This window comes from Rhea pennata, chromosome 26 (assembly GCF_028389875.1).
Source record: "Rhea pennata isolate bPtePen1 chromosome 26, bPtePen1.pri, whole genome shotgun sequence".
Classification (NCBI taxonomy): domain Eukaryota; kingdom Metazoa; phylum Chordata; class Aves; order Rheiformes; family Rheidae; genus Rhea; species Rhea pennata.
This window is the reverse complement of record NC_084688.1, coordinates 1,146,090-1,164,866: the sequence shown is the minus strand read 5'-3', so window position 1 is coordinate 1,164,866 and position 18,777 is coordinate 1,146,090. Positions and strand designations below refer to the sequence as shown.

At 38.9% G+C, this 18,777-nt stretch overlaps 1 protein-coding gene across 2 annotated transcripts; it reads right to left on the bottom strand.

Moving 5' to 3' along the window:
• Positions 1-916: 916 nt before the first annotated feature.
• On the bottom strand, positions 917-16,834 carry SMARCE1 (SWI/SNF related, matrix associated, actin dependent regulator of chromatin, subfamily e, member 1). Of its 2 annotated transcripts, none has more exons than XM_062595799.1 (11): positions 16,592-16,834; positions 15,701-15,751; positions 15,045-15,088; positions 11,879-12,046; positions 9,619-9,699; positions 8,353-8,484; positions 6,584-6,755; positions 3,652-3,824; positions 2,712-2,813; positions 1,986-2,196; positions 917-1,144 (listed from the first exon to the last, which is right to left on the bottom strand). In XM_062595799.1, exons 2-11 carry the CDS (start codon positions 15,705-15,707, stop codon positions 933-935), a joined length of 1,302 nt encoding a protein of 433 aa, XP_062451783.1. In that variant the 5' UTR covers positions 15,708-15,751; positions 16,592-16,834; the 3' UTR covers positions 917-932. The 2 variants fall into 2 exon arrangements, with proteins under 2 accessions (XP_062451783.1, XP_062451784.1); XM_062595800.1 differs by having other exon boundaries at positions 11,942-12,046; positions 16,592-16,831.
• Positions 16,835-18,777: the final 1,943 nt, after the last annotated feature.

Sequence of the window (18,777 nt, the reverse complement as noted above, 5' to 3'; positions counted from 1 at the left end):
AAAACAAAACAAAACAAAAAAAAAAGAACAAACCATCAAAGTCCTTCAGCCTTATTTGGGAGCCCTGCTCATGTACTGAAAGTTTTTTTTTTTTTTTTTTTTTTTTTAATTGAAGAACAGGGCAGCTGCAGCAGACATCCTAGCTGGCAAGAACTGAAACAACAGTGATAACACATGCTAGACTGCTGTAGCATTTCTTTTTTGTTGCCGAATCAAGGAAATTCTTTAAATTACACCCAGAGGTAAAGGGGTTGTGTGTCTTGGCTCAATACTAATGCTAACAACTATAAGATACATTATAGAAGTTCTAACCTAACTAGAAAGCAGGTATTATAAGCAGAATCTTTCTTAATTGTTCTGTCATCAGCTTCGGTGACCATATTACCAGCTTCCTGGATGCACATGTAATGTTCCCTTACATCAATCAACATGATGGATTAGGACAAGGAGATGCGTGGAAGGCCAGTCAGTCCATCAATAAATCTAAGTCAGGACAACTGCTGTAGAATGGCAATACACACATAAGTAATCTTAATATGTGCATCTCACTTCAGCTACATATGAACAAAATGTGCCCTGGAGAAAAAGTACATTTTCACTAGGATCATGGAATTAGAAAACAGTGAGAGCATCTGATTTCTAATGTAAAAACCAAAACCAACACAAATCTTTGAGAGGAAGAAATCCCAAACAATAATCCTCTCCATATTGTAGAATTATGTTTAAGAGCAAGATGTTTTCTGTCTGTTGTAAGACATACTTTGCCCCTAAGGGCCCCTTTAAGTCTCTATGCTGGTATCTGACACATTAATAAAATCCAGTATCATTTGGAGATAAATGATACAGGCAAGGAAGATACAAAAGCCGTGTAAGCACATTTTGAACTCAAAATTGTACTTCATTAAAAAGAGACACATGAAGTGAGTCAATATTTATTCTTTCTTCTCGCTATCCTCAGTGATAGGGTCTGCAGGAGGCTCTTCAACTGTTGCACTATTGCTCTCTGAACCAGTGTTGCTATCACTGGTTCCTTCCTCTGCAGTGCTATCAACCCCTTCTTGACCACTCTCCTTATCATCTGGGGTAGATGTTCCTTCTTCACCATTCTGTTGGTTTTCTGTGCTCTCTTCTGGATGAGGCTCTTCTGCAATAAAATATTTCTGTGTCATTTACATACCAATACATTTATTTAGATTGTCCAATGAAAATTTAGGAATAAATAACATCAGTAATAATTCTATTTCATAGCAATTATTTCTATTATTTAGTGTATGCTGTAACAGGCACTGCTCTGCAAGACTTCTCAGTACCTAGGATGTATGCATAGTCCTGCCACATACCTTCCTGAAAGTCAAATGCAGCTGCTAGACCTCAAAAGTATAGCCAAAAGAAAGCAATGTACCTTGTTAAACCAGAAACACTAGAATCTAATTTCTTGGTACATGTTCCATTAGGCTTATGTTGTTATGACAGTGGGCCACTGAAATACTAGCCACTGATAATCTTAAATACCTTAATTTATTCTAATGTCACTGTACTGAACACCTGTAAATAAGTTTGTAAATCAGTTTATAAGAGGGACATGGAAAATGCATCATCTTTGTTAGACATCGACAGCAGAGCTCTTCATTGGAAAATACTCCCAACATGCTCCATGCTCCAGTCTAACTCCTGTCTAAAAGATGAATTAAGTTTAGAAAGGGTTCAGAAATCTAACTTTTTTTCTCCCTGGGTACATTAAATACCAAGCATTCCATACTGGCTTTGTGGTATCTCTTCCTCTCCCATTTTATAACGGAAAAATTTAATAAGAAGAAAGCAAACACCTGCATTCACCAAGTTAACTATTCTTAACATCCTGCTGAATAAGCTTTTCTTCCTATAGACAGCAAAAATGTAGGACGCTCCTCCTGCCTAAGGTGAGACTCTACAGATAAAATGTTCATCCTCTTAAGATGCTGAAGCTGATCTTCATATGCAGTTACCTGTTTCCATGGGAGTATTCTCCTCTTCTTTCCTCTCCTCCATCTTGTTAGCTGCCTGTTCTTCCTCAGCTGCTATGTTATTTTGACTGCGCTCAGCTTGCTCAGCTGCTTCTTTTTCCCTTTCCTCCTGCCTCTTGCGAGCCTGTTCTTCAGCTTGAGCAATTTCAGCTGCAATTTTTTCCATATCCACTTCCACCTTCAAACTGCATAGCTAGCAATTAAAAAAACACCCGCCCCCCCCAAAAAGATTACTAACTCTGTTGCACTGAAAAACAAAACATCATGAAAACCCAGTTGTAAGTTCAGTCTTTCTACATACAGCGTAGTTCTTTGGATTTGACAAGGTTAATATAAAGAGCTTCAGTAAATACAAGCATATTATCTAAGTCTTGTTTTTGAATGCAGCCAAGGACAGAGCACAATGTTCTCCAAAATGGCTTTAGGCCACTTTCCTTGTATTGCTCTCTACTGAACTCAACCAGTGAAGCCTGAAGGCTCTTTTAAATTGTACTGGCTCAAAATAACCACTAAAGGTCACTGAGAGAGCATGAAATAATCAGAATGCTGCATGCTAACACCCACACACTTCACCAGGCTTAGCACACTGCCATCCATCTAGCTGTGAATATTCTAGAAAAGAACTAAACAGAAATGGGACAGAGTACTCCTAAATACAGGTAACTACAGGTTCCTAAGAGTAAGTGAAGAGAAGTGGAAGAGTTGTACCCTTTTTAGCTCATTATTAAAGGATTCTGTGCTTTCCAAGAACTTCCTCTTCTTCTCTTGGTGACGCTCTTCAATTTGCAGAAGCTCAGCTTCCAGTTTACGCTGCAAATAAAATTGGTAAGAAGCTTACTTTGCAGTCAGTTCAAGTACTGGGCAAAGTTTACTGCTGCATATAAAAATATTTAAACTCAATACTTTAAAATAAGCCTAGGTAGTAAATTAAACATCCTTAAACTGAAGTTTTTCTTTGATCTAATACCCAATGACAAAAGTTCACGTAAAAAATTAATGAAGTCTGAGTAACATGTTTATGCAGCAATTCCTGACTGCCAGGCATATTATGAATGAAAAACAATAGGTACTTGAGGTGAACAGTCCACTGTCTTGTCCTGGACAAATTTCCATCTTTTTTTTTTTTTGCCTACATGTACGCTGACTGTACTTAATATACTTATTTAGAAAATACAGACACTGTCCAGGCAAAGCTATCTGATACATGCAAATGTGACCTTACCACATTTCCTTGTAGACATGTAATTTGCAATGAAAAAATGGTACTATAAGGAGGGCTTACCAAAATAAGAAGCTGTTACGAACAAAGTTACCAGTAATAAACTAGCTGAAAGCCACAACTATATCAATGCATATAAAGCAAAAGACTCTATATAAAGAAGGATTATGTAAAATACTGAAAAGCTACAGATTTACCACTTAAAATATCCTAAAGAACAAAATACAGTTGAACATAACTCTGAGATGACAAAAAGCAGTGGAAGATCTCACATCTTGCCACTCCCAAGAAAGCCCAGAGATGAGCTGTTAGAATGTTCAGAACATTGACATCCAACAAGAATAGTCATGTGGATGATCAAATGACATGAAACTTGGAGTACAGCCTAACACCATTATGTTTAGCTGTTTTCATAACATTTGTCTTTACCTGATGAACCATTAAAGATTGAACCTGACGTTTAAGAACTTGCATTCTAGCTGTAGTGACAACAGAGCGGACATCAGGCACCACACTTTCACTCAGTATCTCACTGATGAGACGATGGTTTCTTTGAAAACGAGCTGTAGCCGTGTGCTTCATAGAAAATCCATCATCATAATCTGAAACAAGTTTTAAATGCAACTACTTTAATTCCACAAAATGAATAGCAAGTCTAATGAAACTACACGTGCATCACCACTAATCAAAAAAAAAAAAACAAAACAAAAAAACAAACAAACAAACAAAACTGAAAAACCCTCCTCCGCAACACTAACACCAGTTTCTATCACGTATAAAGGGGTTCATGCTAACAAATGGCTATAGAACATTAAGTAACTGGGGGAAAAGAAGAAAAAAAAAAGAGAGACAATACAAAGGTAGAACAGCATTCACCCTGGAGAGTGGCACAGCTATAGCAGCCATGATATTTACACAACTCCCACAGACATGAAATTTGGACTGACCTAATTATTGTAGTAGCAATTATTAAGTTCCAAAGGTAACGTGGCGCTTTACATGTCTGCAGAGTAAGAGGGACTATTTTAAGTAATACACCAAATAAAAAAAAAATTCTGATTGTTTTACCAGAACTATGTCCAGTGCAAGAAAACCTGTCTTTACCAAAATAATAACAGAAGAGATGCTCCTCTGTAAACAAGCTTTGTACCTCAGATCAAAAAGTTTTTGTTTTTTTTTTTATTGCAGGGAAATTAAAGCCTGAGGCAGTGAGACATATGCTTAATCATCACAGATAATTTATAATAATGCAAGAAGAGTATACTAAATTTTTTTGGTACAAAAATTGTTTTTGGTACTTTTCTTCTTCTGAAGAACAGTTGCTGAAATAAAAAAAATATATACTTTTGGAGAAAAGTATACATGAACATAGGTCAAGTGCTGGTCTCCTCATAAGCTTCTTGCAGATAAAAGAAAGAAAAGGAAGCCTAACAGAAACTAAGCTGTCTTTTTTGACATATATCTAGATCTAATAAGACAGATCAAAGGATTTCCTTCCCCCTCTCCCCCAGTCAAACTGAAAGCACTTCTAGTTTATGGCAAGATACTGAACTTAGACAATGTTAACCTAGTTGTATAATTTAACATGAACTATTTTGTTCTGGGTAGTACTAGGGACTCATTTTAGAAGTAAAATTCAGTTTGACACTACACAGCAGAACAAAATAGCACCCAAACTATAAAATTTGTTTTCCCCTATCTAGTGGCATTCAGAAGTTTCTGACCCATAGAAGATAGAAACTCACAGCATGGGAAAACTCTATGTTTGTTCAAGGAGAGCAGGTAAAGTCTTGTAACAAACCAAACCATAGCCTGCAGTTTTGGTATCAAGAACTTATCTACAAAACAGACTCAAGAAATTCAACTTAAACCAACTAGAAACTTGAATTTAAAGCAGAGTAATTAAATAGCATTAGTGAGGACACAAACTCAAGGGGAAGCTCCTGTAAGTATAATTCACATTTAAATTAACTGATTCAGTCAGTTAAAAGGTATGAATTATATTCCAGAATGATGTCATATAGAAAAGTCCAGAAGTTTAGCTTATTCTGCACAAAATTTTCTTAATGGAAATTATTCTGCAAGTATTCACAAAATCTGAGACAGGCTCCTAAAATAGCATGCCAGGAAAATATTACCAAAAAAAGGAATTTTCATTAAACTAGTTACGTGGTTTATTTGAAAGTGTTATGTTCAATTTGCCATTGAGGTATCCAATTAAATGGAGGGAAAAGAGAACACAGAGTGGGACTACAACAGATTTGCAAGAGACAAGTATTAAGCAGATTAGTCTCTTTAATAATGTTATGTCACTGACCTCTCAAAAAGACTCCTTTTACACTAAGTTTCTTGATCCTAGTGACATGCAGGCTAGGACAACACCAACATTTGTGTCACAGAAAAGAATTTGCTGATTCATCCCAGATATGAACAGATGCAATTTAAGGGCTAGCACAGCTGCTTCTGCCCGAGTTAATTTGACCCAGGTAGAGCCAGATCGATTTGAGAGTCTTAAAACGTCAGCTAATGGAACACCAAATACACTTGCAAAAATTCTGCAGTTACCCTCACAATGAGGAACTCTGTCATTTATATCAAAGGTGTGCTTTTACCAAAAGAAAAAAAGAAGTGAGGGAAGGGGAAAAAAAAAAGAAGAAAAAAAAGAGGTGTAACTGCCTGAGTACATTTTTTACCTTCAGGTTTCAACAAGTATTTATTTGGTCAGCCATTTAATATAAATTTAAAAGCAGAAATTAATTGTAAGAGTCTATTTTTTTTGCACAGGGTGCAGTATATTGCTTCAAGTCAAATAAACTTTAGGAATTTTCTCATCAGCTTGTCAGTAGCAGAAATAACTTTTTCTTTTCTAAACAGTCTTGAATGGAAGAAGTTGTTGAACATGTTTAAAGTTCAGGTGCTTTCAATCTTTCTAGAACTCTGCTCAAGTATCAGAATCATGTGCAAGTGGTACTAATGCACAGAATTCCATTCAAGCTGGATAAACCAGACATTTAGGCATTTTATAATTCATATATTAAAACCATTATATGCAGTTTTAAATAGATTTCTTCCTTTTGAGCTATAAGTGTTATTTCACACACAGCTAAGGATTGAAGAATTTTTATCACTGGCTTGCCACCTTAATTTTTGGGAACAAGAAAAAGCCAGCTGTTAGTTATAGCAGATAAAAGGTGATCAGGAAAACTAGTTTCAAAAGTACTGAAATAGAAAGTAAGTCATGTTAAGCACTGTGAAAGTTATACATTGGTCCTTTTCCATATTTAGCATCTGTTCCTTTATACTGCAGGTCCTATGATGAGACTGTCTCATTGGATGCGCAAACAAATTCCTTTCTGCTTACCATCTGGATCTTCTGCTGGCTGTATACTCATGTAAGGTTCACCTTTCTCCATGCGCGACTGCCTTTGTCGGCTTTCTTCTTCTAATGCAGCCTCAGCACGACTTTTTGCATTGATGTAGGCAAGGTATGCAGGAGAGTTATGGTAGGCCTTCATGGACTCATTGTACTCTATCTGAAACGTGACCAATATTGTTTGATTGCACCGTTGGACATTTTCAGACTTGACATAAATAGGTGCAACTCAAATTGTAGTTAAACGGACAAACCTATTTTGAATCATCTGGTTCATACAAAATTACTTTGTACAAGTGACTGCTCCCAGTTTTTCTTTTACATATTAGAACTGATTTCATTGACATTCATGTCTTAAAAACATTGAGTTTTTAGGTACACTTCAGTCGTGATATCTGAGAAGTCTTACGATAGCCTTGTTACTGAGATTTAAAATCAAACACTTTAGAACAAGGTATTTATGATCTGACAAGCTGTTTCAAGGCAACTCATTTTTCTTATTTAATCATTCTCAATACTTCTTTGGCATTCTGACTAGATCTTTGATTATGATTTCTTCTGTTTCCCTTTTTCCAATAGGGCATGAACCAGTTTTCACAGTAATTTATGTTTTTAAGTTCTTTGATGCATCCCTGCACTGGGATGATACAGAATGCTGCAGCCAGATTACCGTCTCCTCCTTGTAGTAGGACTGCATCACTATTTTCACCTTTTTTGAAATATTTTCCTTTTTAATTGCTTTAATTTGCCTAGTCTAGGTTTTGTGTAGCAATTTCAGATAGTTCCACAAAAAGCAAGATCTATTCTTCAATATTGTTACAAGTACCTAAAGGTATCATTTTCTTTATTATTAGAACTAGAATCCTTCTGCCTAGGAACTGTAAAAAAAATATTTTTTTTAAAAAAAATATATATATATGTGTATAAAATCAAGATGGGCCCTGCCCCAAGGAGCTTACAATCTAAGCATTTTTACCAAGTAAAAATCCTTGATTTTGTTTCAACTAAAAGAGCATCCAGCTGTGAAGTACTTTTCTATTGACTTGGAATAAAAACAACTCTAAGTTCCTCAGGTTTGATCAGGTTCTGCACAAGCTCAGATGCCTAACAGATTTAAGCACAACACAGCAGGTGGACAAGTTACCCTCTGTGGCTTAGGATACCTGATACAATAACAGTCTTGTAAAAATCCTCAACACTTACCAACCTAGACACAAAACGTAGCTGTCACCTTTTGTCATGAAGATCAATAAAAAACAAATGCAAGAAAACCCTAAAAATGGTATCTTTTTCTATCAGGAAACAATATACTATGCCATAACATGGAGTTACACCAGATTATACCATGGAAACAAAACCCTACGTGACTGGAAGTCTTTTATGGACATGTTCATGACTCAACAGCAGTAGTTGCAGAGCACCAGTTTTGAAATAGGATTTTGGTGTTGAGACAATCTTTTCAACACTGATGTTGTACAATCAAATCCATTCATTAAACAGTTAAAATCGACACAATTATAAATACTTCATTTTGAATTAGGTCTAAAAACTGACCAGTCACAGTTGATGTACAGTTATTTTTTTAAAAAATAAAAAAATTTAAAAGACGTGTCAGGACATACTTCCATTTAAGTTACATATAGGGGGTCTCGTGAATGCCTCATATACATCACTGCATGGGTAAGATGAATTTTTCTTCTCAGACCAGTTCCTAGAAGAATCAGCTGTAATAAACATCCCAGATTTCTTCCATTTACCTTTTCGGCTTCATATTCATTCAAATACTCTTGCTTCTCTTCATCAGTGAGATCTCGCCACATTCCTCCAATAATCTTGCCAATTTCCCATAACTTCAAATCAGGATTGGACGCCTTCACTTGGTCCCAGACCTTAACAGAAACAGCTGGAGCTTTACTAATGATATCTAAATACTTCCAAATTAAACATTTTATATTGTCATCTCAGTGTTCTTTCTGGAACCACCATGAAAAAACAGGATTAAGTTAGGAGTGAGTCTGGCTAAACTATCTCGATTATTTTCTGGGGCAGGAAGTCAGTAGGAGGCCATCTACTGAAACAGGCAACTGCTGAAACGGCTTTGGTTTCATGAGAATAGTGCCTTTAACCCTCTTAATTCTCTTCTGAAATGCACATCGCTGCATCTCTGGGAAAAAAAAATGCTACTGAGTAAACACATCCAGCAGTAGGTTATGATAAAGAGCACTGAGCTTTTCAGATCTGAATGTAACATTTCAAAATATTTTTCAGTCTTGCTGATCAATTTGAGTTCCAACAAGTTCTGACTCCACCAAAAACGTTTCTAACTTTATAGGGAAAAAAAAAGGAGCGAGCTGCCAGTGTTATTTCTTGCTGTGAGAGATTAGAACGCCACTTGACTTTTTTTTTTTTTTTTGTTGTTGGTTTTTGGCCTAAGACAGGTATGCTGGTAAAGATACTTTACCAGGAGTGGATGAATTTCCTTCTGGCTCACCTGCTGCAGACAGGCTCAAATGCCCTCCCCATGCCCAATCAGATTTCAGACTCCACAAGAGTCTCTCTCCTACTTTTTGTCAAACAGTTCATAGAATAGCGAAGTAAACGTTGCCACAGGCTAGGTTGGTGAAGGAGAACATGCAAAGTCCACTCATTGCTACTCTTCAGTCCAGCTACAGCACTGTACCAAGCCCAGTATACCGCAAGGAATACTTTCTGTTTATAAAAAGTTCTGTCAGTAAGTCACAGGAACTTCTGAATGTGGCAGGGTGGATCCTTGTCAGCAGAGACAGTGGTAGTATATTATCATTTTAGAGAATTTTTCCCCCCAGAAATTGGCAACTGCATGAACAGATTACTGCTGCCATTATTCTGAAGGGCAATGCATCTGTACTTTAAAATTCCCTTAAAAGAATGTGCAGGCTGTTAGAAGTAAAAGTTTAGAAGCTGAAACTAAGATAATAGCAATTAATTGTTAGCACATACAAACACTAACTTTTATTATTACTTGCTTGACACTGTATACCCACCTTCCGGCTGTACCTCATGTAGGGCATCAGAGGCTTGTCTGGGGGTTTGGGGGGCTTTGGAATGGTAATACCAGAGGAAGCCTATAAAAGAACCGAATAAATCCATTTGTTAATGTGATCACTGGACAGTTTCCATATACACTAGTTTTGGAATACACTCGTTGTGTAGTTAAACAAACCAAACCCAAATACCAAGCAACATCACCCCCAAAAGTTACCAAAACTGTGAATGGCTAGAGCTGGTCCTCACAGTAGTATTTTCCCAATCTAAATTTGTCCTTATATCTGTAAGTCTACAGAGCAGTTACTGGATAAATGTCCAAAAGGGCTCTATATTCTTAAAACTGAAAGGCACAGTTCAGAAAGCTATGGGGATACGCCAATCCCAGCATGTTGTTTTCGTCACTTCAGATAAGCAACTGTTATTGTATCTGTTTTGACAAGCTTAATGCATCTCCTGGGGGTAGGGAATGAAAATAAAGAAAAGGTTCTAATAGCATGAATTATCTAGACATCCTTTAATTTTCAAATAATTTTAGAAAGTTTGTCCAAACAAATACATACATTTGTTATAGAATCATATTTTGGAAATATTTTTGGAAATATATTTGTAACTACTCACTATAAAATGAAAACATCCCTATGCAACTGATCTCCCCCTGTGTGCATTATTTGTATCCAAGCTCTACTGCAGCTATCTAAATTAGACTGTAATATTCCTATGTGCGCTTATCTTCCTTTAGATTAGTACAACATCAAGCATGTTGCTTCCACTAAACAAAAGAGCACTGAACAGTAAGCATTACTGATGGAAAGCTGCTGCATCCACCTGTTCTTGTCCCCTTAAGCTACCAAACACCTCAGAGAACAGATCTGTAAGACAGCGTTTTCTTCTCCTAAAGTAGCACAATGATATTACAGTCCATATCAACTGCAGGTTCTGAAAATCTCAATTCTTAAAGCACTTACACAAACAAGGAGTTTCACTGTATTAAGTGACACCATTTTCATGAAAATATAAAGCACTTTCAAACTTTTCTAAGACTATGGCCATAGGTTAAATAAATACTTGGATCTGGCCAAGGAGGCTAGTGTTCAGCATTCAGCTTCCAAAATTCTCCTCTAGATATTTTTGTTTCACTGAATTTATGAAGTTCCATGAAACAATGCATACAGAATTGCATATAGATATAAATAATGTACATGAGGTATATGTATTACCAAAATGTATACACATACACGCACAGATGGATTTGGAAAACATTAACGGAAATTGTTCAATGCTTTTAAATTAATAGGAATTTAAAGACACCATACATATATTGGTATATGCATGGCAGAGAAGGCTGCATATGCTTATGACATACAGAAACAATGAAAGTTCTCAGACAAAACCTAACTTAGAAAAGAAATATATGATGTTCCAGCTGGTATAGGGCAAGTCTTTCCTGTAAGCATTTTAACAAAATAGATGAACTTCTAGGAAAATTTATACAAGAGGCATATAAAGACGTATAGTGCATTAAAAGCACCATTTATTCCTTGATCAGTTTTTCTTTATACGACGTTCCAAATTGAAGTGTTTTGAGATAGAAAGTTGTACATGAAGAAAAAAAGCTAAGACTGTAAGAATTACAGAAATCTTTTCTTTTTGGTTATGTTTTAAAAATGTTATGGATTTACTCTATTTCTATTGTGTTTGTTATGAAAAAGTCGCACTTTCTGCAGTATGTTCTTCTTTCCTGGCTACACCAGATGCTCAGATCTTTTATCTGTATTTGAAAGAAGTCGTCACCTCTCTCTCATCACTTGAGTCCAGCTCACTTTATTTATTCCATGAAAAATGGATTTAACATCCGTTTTCCAGATATCTACAGAGTACAAAATAAAAGCTTGCATCTCTTGCATGGCTCAGTAATATGAAGCAATTACTATTAGTGATCACCTGTTTGGAAAATACCTTCTTCCTCTTTGTGCTAATAAGCTTCAATAAAATTAGTAGTTCCCTCCCTCCAAGAATAATTCTCTACTCACACTATAAACCTTTTCCCTAAGCATGCAGTGGCCACTGAAGACCACAGAAAGTCTTTCTTTTTGGAATTCCATATCATACATGAGCACAACATTTTATCCCTACTGAACAGAAGTCCATTTTCCAGTAAAAGGTTTCACAGTGAAAGGGAAGGGGGGAGGGGAGAAATAAGAAGTAATTTCTGTTTTTATAAAAAGTGGCAGCAGCCAAGATTCAGAAGAACCTAACTCTAAAGCCATTTCTGGTCAATTCCTGTTGTTTGCCGGATGATGTAATAGTTGATTCTCCTACCGTGACCCGGCTGTTGGTGCCCGGGTTCCCTCCCAGCCTGTAGTTGTTGTAGGCCAGATGGCTGTATGGATTGTATCCCACAAACCCTGGTGTGCTGGGCATTTGCTGATGGAAACAAATGAGACAAAAACACGAATGAGAAATGAGCTCAAACGAGGAAAACACAGAAATGAAAATGAACTGCAATATGGCATGCAAAAGCAATCAGAATTTAAACAAGCAAATGAGGTGTAGCAGTTGATATCTTCTCAGTATGTAAAAGTTACTCCAATATAAACCTATCAAGGAAACAAGGTTTTTAGCCAAGTGTGTCACTACAAATTTCTGTCTCAAGTTTGTGGTTTTATTTTTTAAACTTGTAACTTTTAAAAACAAGCATTCCATAAATTCTGCACATGGCTAATAAAATTGTCCAATATATAAGCCACCAAGCAATTCAAAGACTCTCATATCCAACTTACAAGGTAACGTAGCACGCAGTAGGTGGGCAGAAGTCCCTAGTATCAGTATTTACTGTATCAATGAAAATCTCCTTCTGCCTTTCTTCCCATCCTTCTGCCTTTCCAACAAACATTTAATACTATCAACAGGAAAGAATCTCTCAAAGTATCATCTGTGCACGGGTAGAAATATCTGAAAACTTTCTTGGTGATCTGCAATATTTAAATATTTTGGGGAACTAGGAGATTAGGAAGCTGGGGAGATGATTCACAGAGATGTAATTCTGTTAGGAGGTAGCCTGCAGAATGACAGAGTTGAAGAACCACTGCAATAAAATCCATACGTTAGAAACTACAAACTCATCAGATCACTACTTCATTGAATCCAAGACAATTTCAGAAGTTAATGAACATATCTTCATCCATTCTTGAAAGTGGATCAATTTGTATTCACCTGCAGTAGCGTAAAGATAATCTTCATTTGTTCCAATCCCTTCCTTCTTATCATCTACATAAGAGTCCAGACTCTGATGGTCCTATCATTCCATTATATAAAGATTCATAATGTCCTCTAGTGTTTCTAGGAGTTTTAAAAAGAAACATTTATACAATGTCCCAATCTTAGTGGTACTCTGGCCCTAATAAGAAACACATACACCAAGAGTCTTATAAAATGGTTTGCTCACTAGACCCATTATAGATTACTATTACAAAAATCTATGAATAAGTTCAGGAAGCCAAAGTGACACTACACAGATAAAAACAGTGAATAAGAATAGCCTATAAACTAAACTACATTAACTTGCAAAGTTTTCAAGTATATGTAGACACACTGTAGTTTATTGCTAAACATACAAATAAACAGTAAAGTTATGCTTTAAGACCCAACCTTCAAATGTACGTTTTATTGCCAAATTTTAACTCAGTCACAGTAGTTGACATTAACTCAGTCTCCGTGCCTGCAATCATGACATATTCATTCACTATTTAATAAGCTGTGGTTTTACTATAGTTCAGCATTAGTGTAGTAACAGGCTTTGAGTAAACTGAATTACATCTCCAACAAAATTGAATGACAATTATAACTTCTGTGTGCTTAACTCTTTATTTCTGTAAGACAGGTGTTTAATATTATGGGGGAACTACCTATCATCACACTAGATGATGTTTAGAGAACTTTTACTACAGATAAAATATTGCAGTTAGTGAGGACTGCTCATATTTTGTTTAGAACAGTAACATGAGCTGTAAGCCAGGTGTGTCTACTCTTTTTTTTTTTTTTTTTTGACTTGCATTAACAGAGCACAGATCATCAAGGATGGGGTATGCAGTAATTTACGTAATGCAGAAGAGCCTTGTAAAACAGGCAATACATGTCACGTTGCAGATCTGAAATTTAATGTTCAGATACCCTCCTAAAGACTTACTAACTCAACTAAAAGTTAATAAAACTAAAACAAACAACCCGCCAAACCCCCCTCCCACGCCAACACCCATATCAATATACTCCATTAAAAAACATCTGCATCCGTGCCAAGTCCCAAGAGAATCAGCGTTCTATGTGTAGGTCTGGTTCTTGAAGCAGGAATCCAGTTGTAAGAACAGATGCCATCATAATTTTTGTAGTTTTTGCACAAATCTATAAAGTTGTGTGCAAAATGAAAACTCTGAACAAACTATGCCAAAAATAGTAAAATATTTTATTTCCATAAGTTTTTAAAGAACAATCTATGTTTATACAATATAGCATTTTCCAACCTTTTTAGATGTAAAGTCTGGCACAATAAAGGATCACACTTCCCCTAGATCCCATCCTGTACTTTTCATCCCAGATGCACAAACCAAGAATACTCTACTGGATAACAATTTTCAAATTTTCTGTGGTCAGGAACTTCACTAGCATCCTTGTTCCCTCTTTGGCACAGAGAATTAGTACTTTCTTGGGTCAATGCGTTAATCCTCAAATGCAAGCTATTAAAGAAATACAAATGCTATGTATTTGCTTTCAAGTGCTTTTCTGACCACAGGACATTGGTATTTCAATACCTTTTTTATATATGCACGCACACAACTGGATGTGATTTAAAACTACTTTTCATGTTTCTGTAAGTGTCATTCCAAACCATACAGTAAAATATATTTTTCATGCAACAGACTTCAAATTACCATGGATTTCAAAAAGTTTGAATAAGACTGTCACCATGAATGTTTTGTTATTCTGCTGCACTGTAACAAAAACATGCATACTCTTCTATTCCCCTGAAAGTCAGCTATGTAGGTACAAGTGTGTATCAGTTTGTTCTTAAATATTCCACTATACTTTTGCAACAAGCTGTGAATATAATTTCAGACCAAGGCTCAATGCTATCTGTGTAAATAAAATTAGGGATATGTCTAAATAATCACACTGACTACTTATAGAAAATTAAGTATCCGAAGGATCTAGCCTTAAAGGCCTAACAAGTTTATGCAGCTTCTCTTTCATGAATTGCTTTAAAAATTGTTGAGATGCATTTAAACAATGCATATCGTGTTACTAATGAAATACAGTTAGTTTATGTTTCCAGTGTAGGAAGCTGATGCACCTTCTGTGTTATTGCTATGTAAGTTATTAAAGGCCGTATCACCAGATCTGTGTTAATGAGAAAAATCACTATACTTACGGTTGCAGGAGCTGGGGTAGGAGGTGGGGCGTAAGATGGCCTTTCTGTTGAAAGATAAACGCAAGCAAAACATTTTTTCTTGAAAACGCATATGAATTCTTTGTAAGGCATCCAGAGTGCCAAACACTTTTCAAAGATTTACAGGGAAGAAAAAAAATTAGAAATCTTGGTTTCAAAGACTTTCCATTATATTACTGAAGACAGTAAAACAACATATAGAAAAGAAAGGAAAAAGAAAAACCCCACACCACTGCCATATTGCTGGCTTTTTATTTAGACATAAGATTAAAAACTATAAAATGCATTTAAATGCAGAGCAGTTAAAAAGAAGGTATGCAAAAGTGGTGAAAAAACATTCAGGAGAAATTCTTCTTATCTGAATTGTCTATGAAAACTGAGGGTTAGAATCAAAAAGTAGTCTTTGCTATGTTATAGTATGCTTTAGAAATAAACACGAACAGGCTGAATTCTTGTCACACCTGGGATACAAGAAATCAGCCACAACTAAGATTTAAGGCCAAGAGTTTGGTCAAAAGTGACTACACTTCATGTCATTCCTTTTCACACAAGGAATAAAGGAATTATCTTACAATTAGGTTCTGCTGAATTAGGTCTTTAATTCATCAAATTAAAGGAAGAAAAATCTGAAAACTTACTTGACATTTTGATAGGCAAATTTTCAGCCACCTGACATTATATTTGTAATTCTGAAAAACAAAAGAATATCATGCTATTAAATATTAAGCTTTGCCAGATCTTTGAAGCTTCCATTGTTATAGTTATTATTAAAAATTTGAAAATTTTTGAATGAAGACAAAAGAAAGTTTCTAAGAACTAAAGGCGATATCTCATTGTAAAATGAATGCGTTTTCCAAGGAATCTGGCCTTAAATACCCGTGATTCAGGTTTATGCAATCCTCATGTTACAGATTTTAACTTTTTTTCCTAAGAAATAAAACAATACGTATCATTATTTTGCACAGCCTGCTTCAGAAACCTGGTCTTCAGGTGTGAATGACCTCGCTGAATATTTCTGTTATGGAACAGGAAAAACTAACCGCCAAACATGACAGAAGCCAGAGAGTTCTTCACAGCATCAGCTATGGGATGTTAGCATATTTGATCTCCTTTAGCATCAAGCTCGTAAGTGCATAAGAAAAATACGTTATAACAAAGCAGTATTTTTTCGGCCTTCCTCTTAAAGCAACTGCGTCCCGATTGCAACGGAGCTTGCGCCCGCTCCGGCTCTACACGAGGCTACAACGTCCTTAGCTTTGTATTTTTCTCGTTTTCCGCACTGAAACGCTCACGAAACTCAACAGGGCAGAAGCAGCGCCGCTGCTCCCCAACACCGGCCCCAGCGCTCCCGCTTCTCCCGAGCGCGGGAGCGGGGGCAGGGCCCCGCCGCGCCCGGTACCGCGCCGGGCCGGGCCGGGCCTGCGGCCTCCCGCGGCCTCGGCGAGCCCCTCGGCCGCCCCCCGCCGGAAGCGGCCGGGCCGCGCCGGGCCCGCCGCGCCCCGGGCCGCGGCGCCGCCATCCCCACTCACCGGCTCCGGGCCCGGCCGCGCTCCCTTTGTTCCCCACAGGGCTGGGGCAGCAGCGCGGGCCGCGCCTGCGCCTCCGCACTTTCCACACGCAGCCCCCGCCCCGCCCCAGCCACGGGGCCTGCTCGGGTTTCACCGCCGAGGCCGCTGGGCTGCTGCCGCTGCCGCCTTCCCCTCCGGGATCGCCGCCGGGCGCGCCCGCCCCGCGCCCCGGAACCCGCCGGGGACCGAGGGAGGCCGGAGCGGGCTGTGGCGAATCTGCGGCACGCGGCGCGTAAAGGCAGCTCCGGGTGCTGCGCGCAGGCGCGGCCTCGCCGCTCCCCGGAGCCCGGTGCTTTGCCGGCGCGGCCGAGGCTGGGGCCCCGCCGGCCCCTCCCGCCGCAGCCCCGCCGGCTGCAGCGCCGGCTCCAGCGCCGGGCTCGGCCCCTTCGCCCCTCCTCGCCGCAGCGAGGGGCAGGTGCGCGCGGGGAGCCGCCCGCCTGCCTTCGTGTTCCCCTCCGCACTTTCCACACCGATGCTGCGCTGCCTCTCGCCTTCCCGCCGAGGCCGGCAGCCCCCGCCCGGGCCGCCGTTACCCGGACCGCGGCGGCCAGGCGGGCGGCGGGGGTGCTTGGAGCGCGCTGCGGCGTTGTCTCTCTGTGGCGAATCTGCGGCTGGGAATGTCCAGGCAGGCGCGGGGGGGAGCGAGGCCGTTGGCGCCTCGCGCCCTCCACGCGCCCAGCGGCCGTTTGGCGCCATTTCTGGTTTCGCCGCCTCTGAGGGGAGCGCGGCCGCCGCCGCCGGGCCGGGCTCATCCCCGCGCCACGGTGGCCGCCGCCTGGCGCTACCGCAGCGGGACGGTGGCGACAGGGCAGGAGAGGAGTGGGAAGAGCTGGGCCCCGCGGCCACGGGGCTGGGCGGGCCCCAATGGCGGCAGCCTGCGGGTGTTGCGGTGACTGGGCCCGTCAGGAACAGACGCTGCCCCTGGGCCTTGATAACTCTCAGGAACGCGGTAAAGAGTGTGGGTGAGCTGTCCTGCAGTGTTGAGGAACCATTTTTCCCTGTAAAATGGGCTCTACAGTCCTAAAGCAATGATCTGGGAATGACATCGCTTTGAAGAGAAGTTCAGCAACAGAATTTAGCCCAAAGTTTTCTCTTGCTTAAGGTACTGTGAGAAGAACCAAGAAGGCTTCGTGTGTTGGTGAGAGAAGGCCTAGAGGAAGTAGGCCAGCCCGCAGAACAGCACGGTGATGAGCATAGTGACGAACATAGTGAAAGCTAATTGTATGGGCTGTGAGAAACAGTTACAAATCGGCGTAGATTTTAATTTTGGACTAAACAAGGCAGATGAGCTCAAGTACTTAGCAGCTGAATTGTAGAAGAATGTAAATTAGACTGGGCAGGGAGCTCTGAAATAATCCAGGACAATTTCTCACATAAATAGCAAATGTATCATGTATGGAGGCGAAAAGCTTGCAAACACAGAATGCAATATGCCTTGCAGCTCTGAATATCTGAAGAACATGAACAATTTCAGACATCAGTGTTCCACACTGATGGTTTTGTACAGTAAAAATTACTGAAGTAACCGAATTAAAAATGTAAAGTTGGGAGTTGAAATACTGTCATATTGCTAATAAAATGAAATTCTAGACACTTGAAGATTTTGGTGGACCTGGTGAATATGGCAGCTGAAGGAAAGCCAAACAGTGAATGTTCCTGACCAGACAGTAAGCAGAAACATCTGTTGTTTTGAAAAAACTTAATGAGATTCTGTGTTGCTGCAAGTTAGACCCATTTCTTGATGCCTGCAGTTTATCCAAACAAGTTTGTTATTAAACACACTTTCATGGACAAAAAAAGAATAATTTTGTGTTCATCTGCTTACAGTATGCTCTCTATGGCCACAGTGGAAATTTGTTGAAGAACAATAGAACAGTCTGCTGCTTCCATTTGGTGATTAAAACAATATGAGACTCCAGAGGTTCCTCAGATAGTCAGCTAAATCAGGCTCTTTTTAGTCCATTGGTTTTACATCGATAGAAGTTTGTGAAGAACAGGTGAGAAAATACCTGTTAAGAGGTTAAATATAACTTAGTTTTGTTCCTACTTTTGACTACTTCATGCATACTCCATAATTTATTAGTTGTAGAGAAGAGCTTTAAAAACCACTCAGCTTCATTGCTAAAGTTTTTTTACTGACTTTTTAT

Bases quoted from the DNA above. Each gene is read 5' to 3' on its own strand.
- SMARCE1 (XM_062595799.1), bottom strand. The intron at 6,756-8,352 runs GTAAATGGAAGA...GTCACGTTTCAG, and splicing joins ATGAATATGAAGCCGAAAAG to ATAGAGTACAATGAGTCCAT. The intron at 1,145-1,985 runs GTAACTGCATAT...ATTTTATTGCAG, and splicing joins GAATACTCCCATGGAAACAG to AAGAGCCTCATCCAGAAGAG.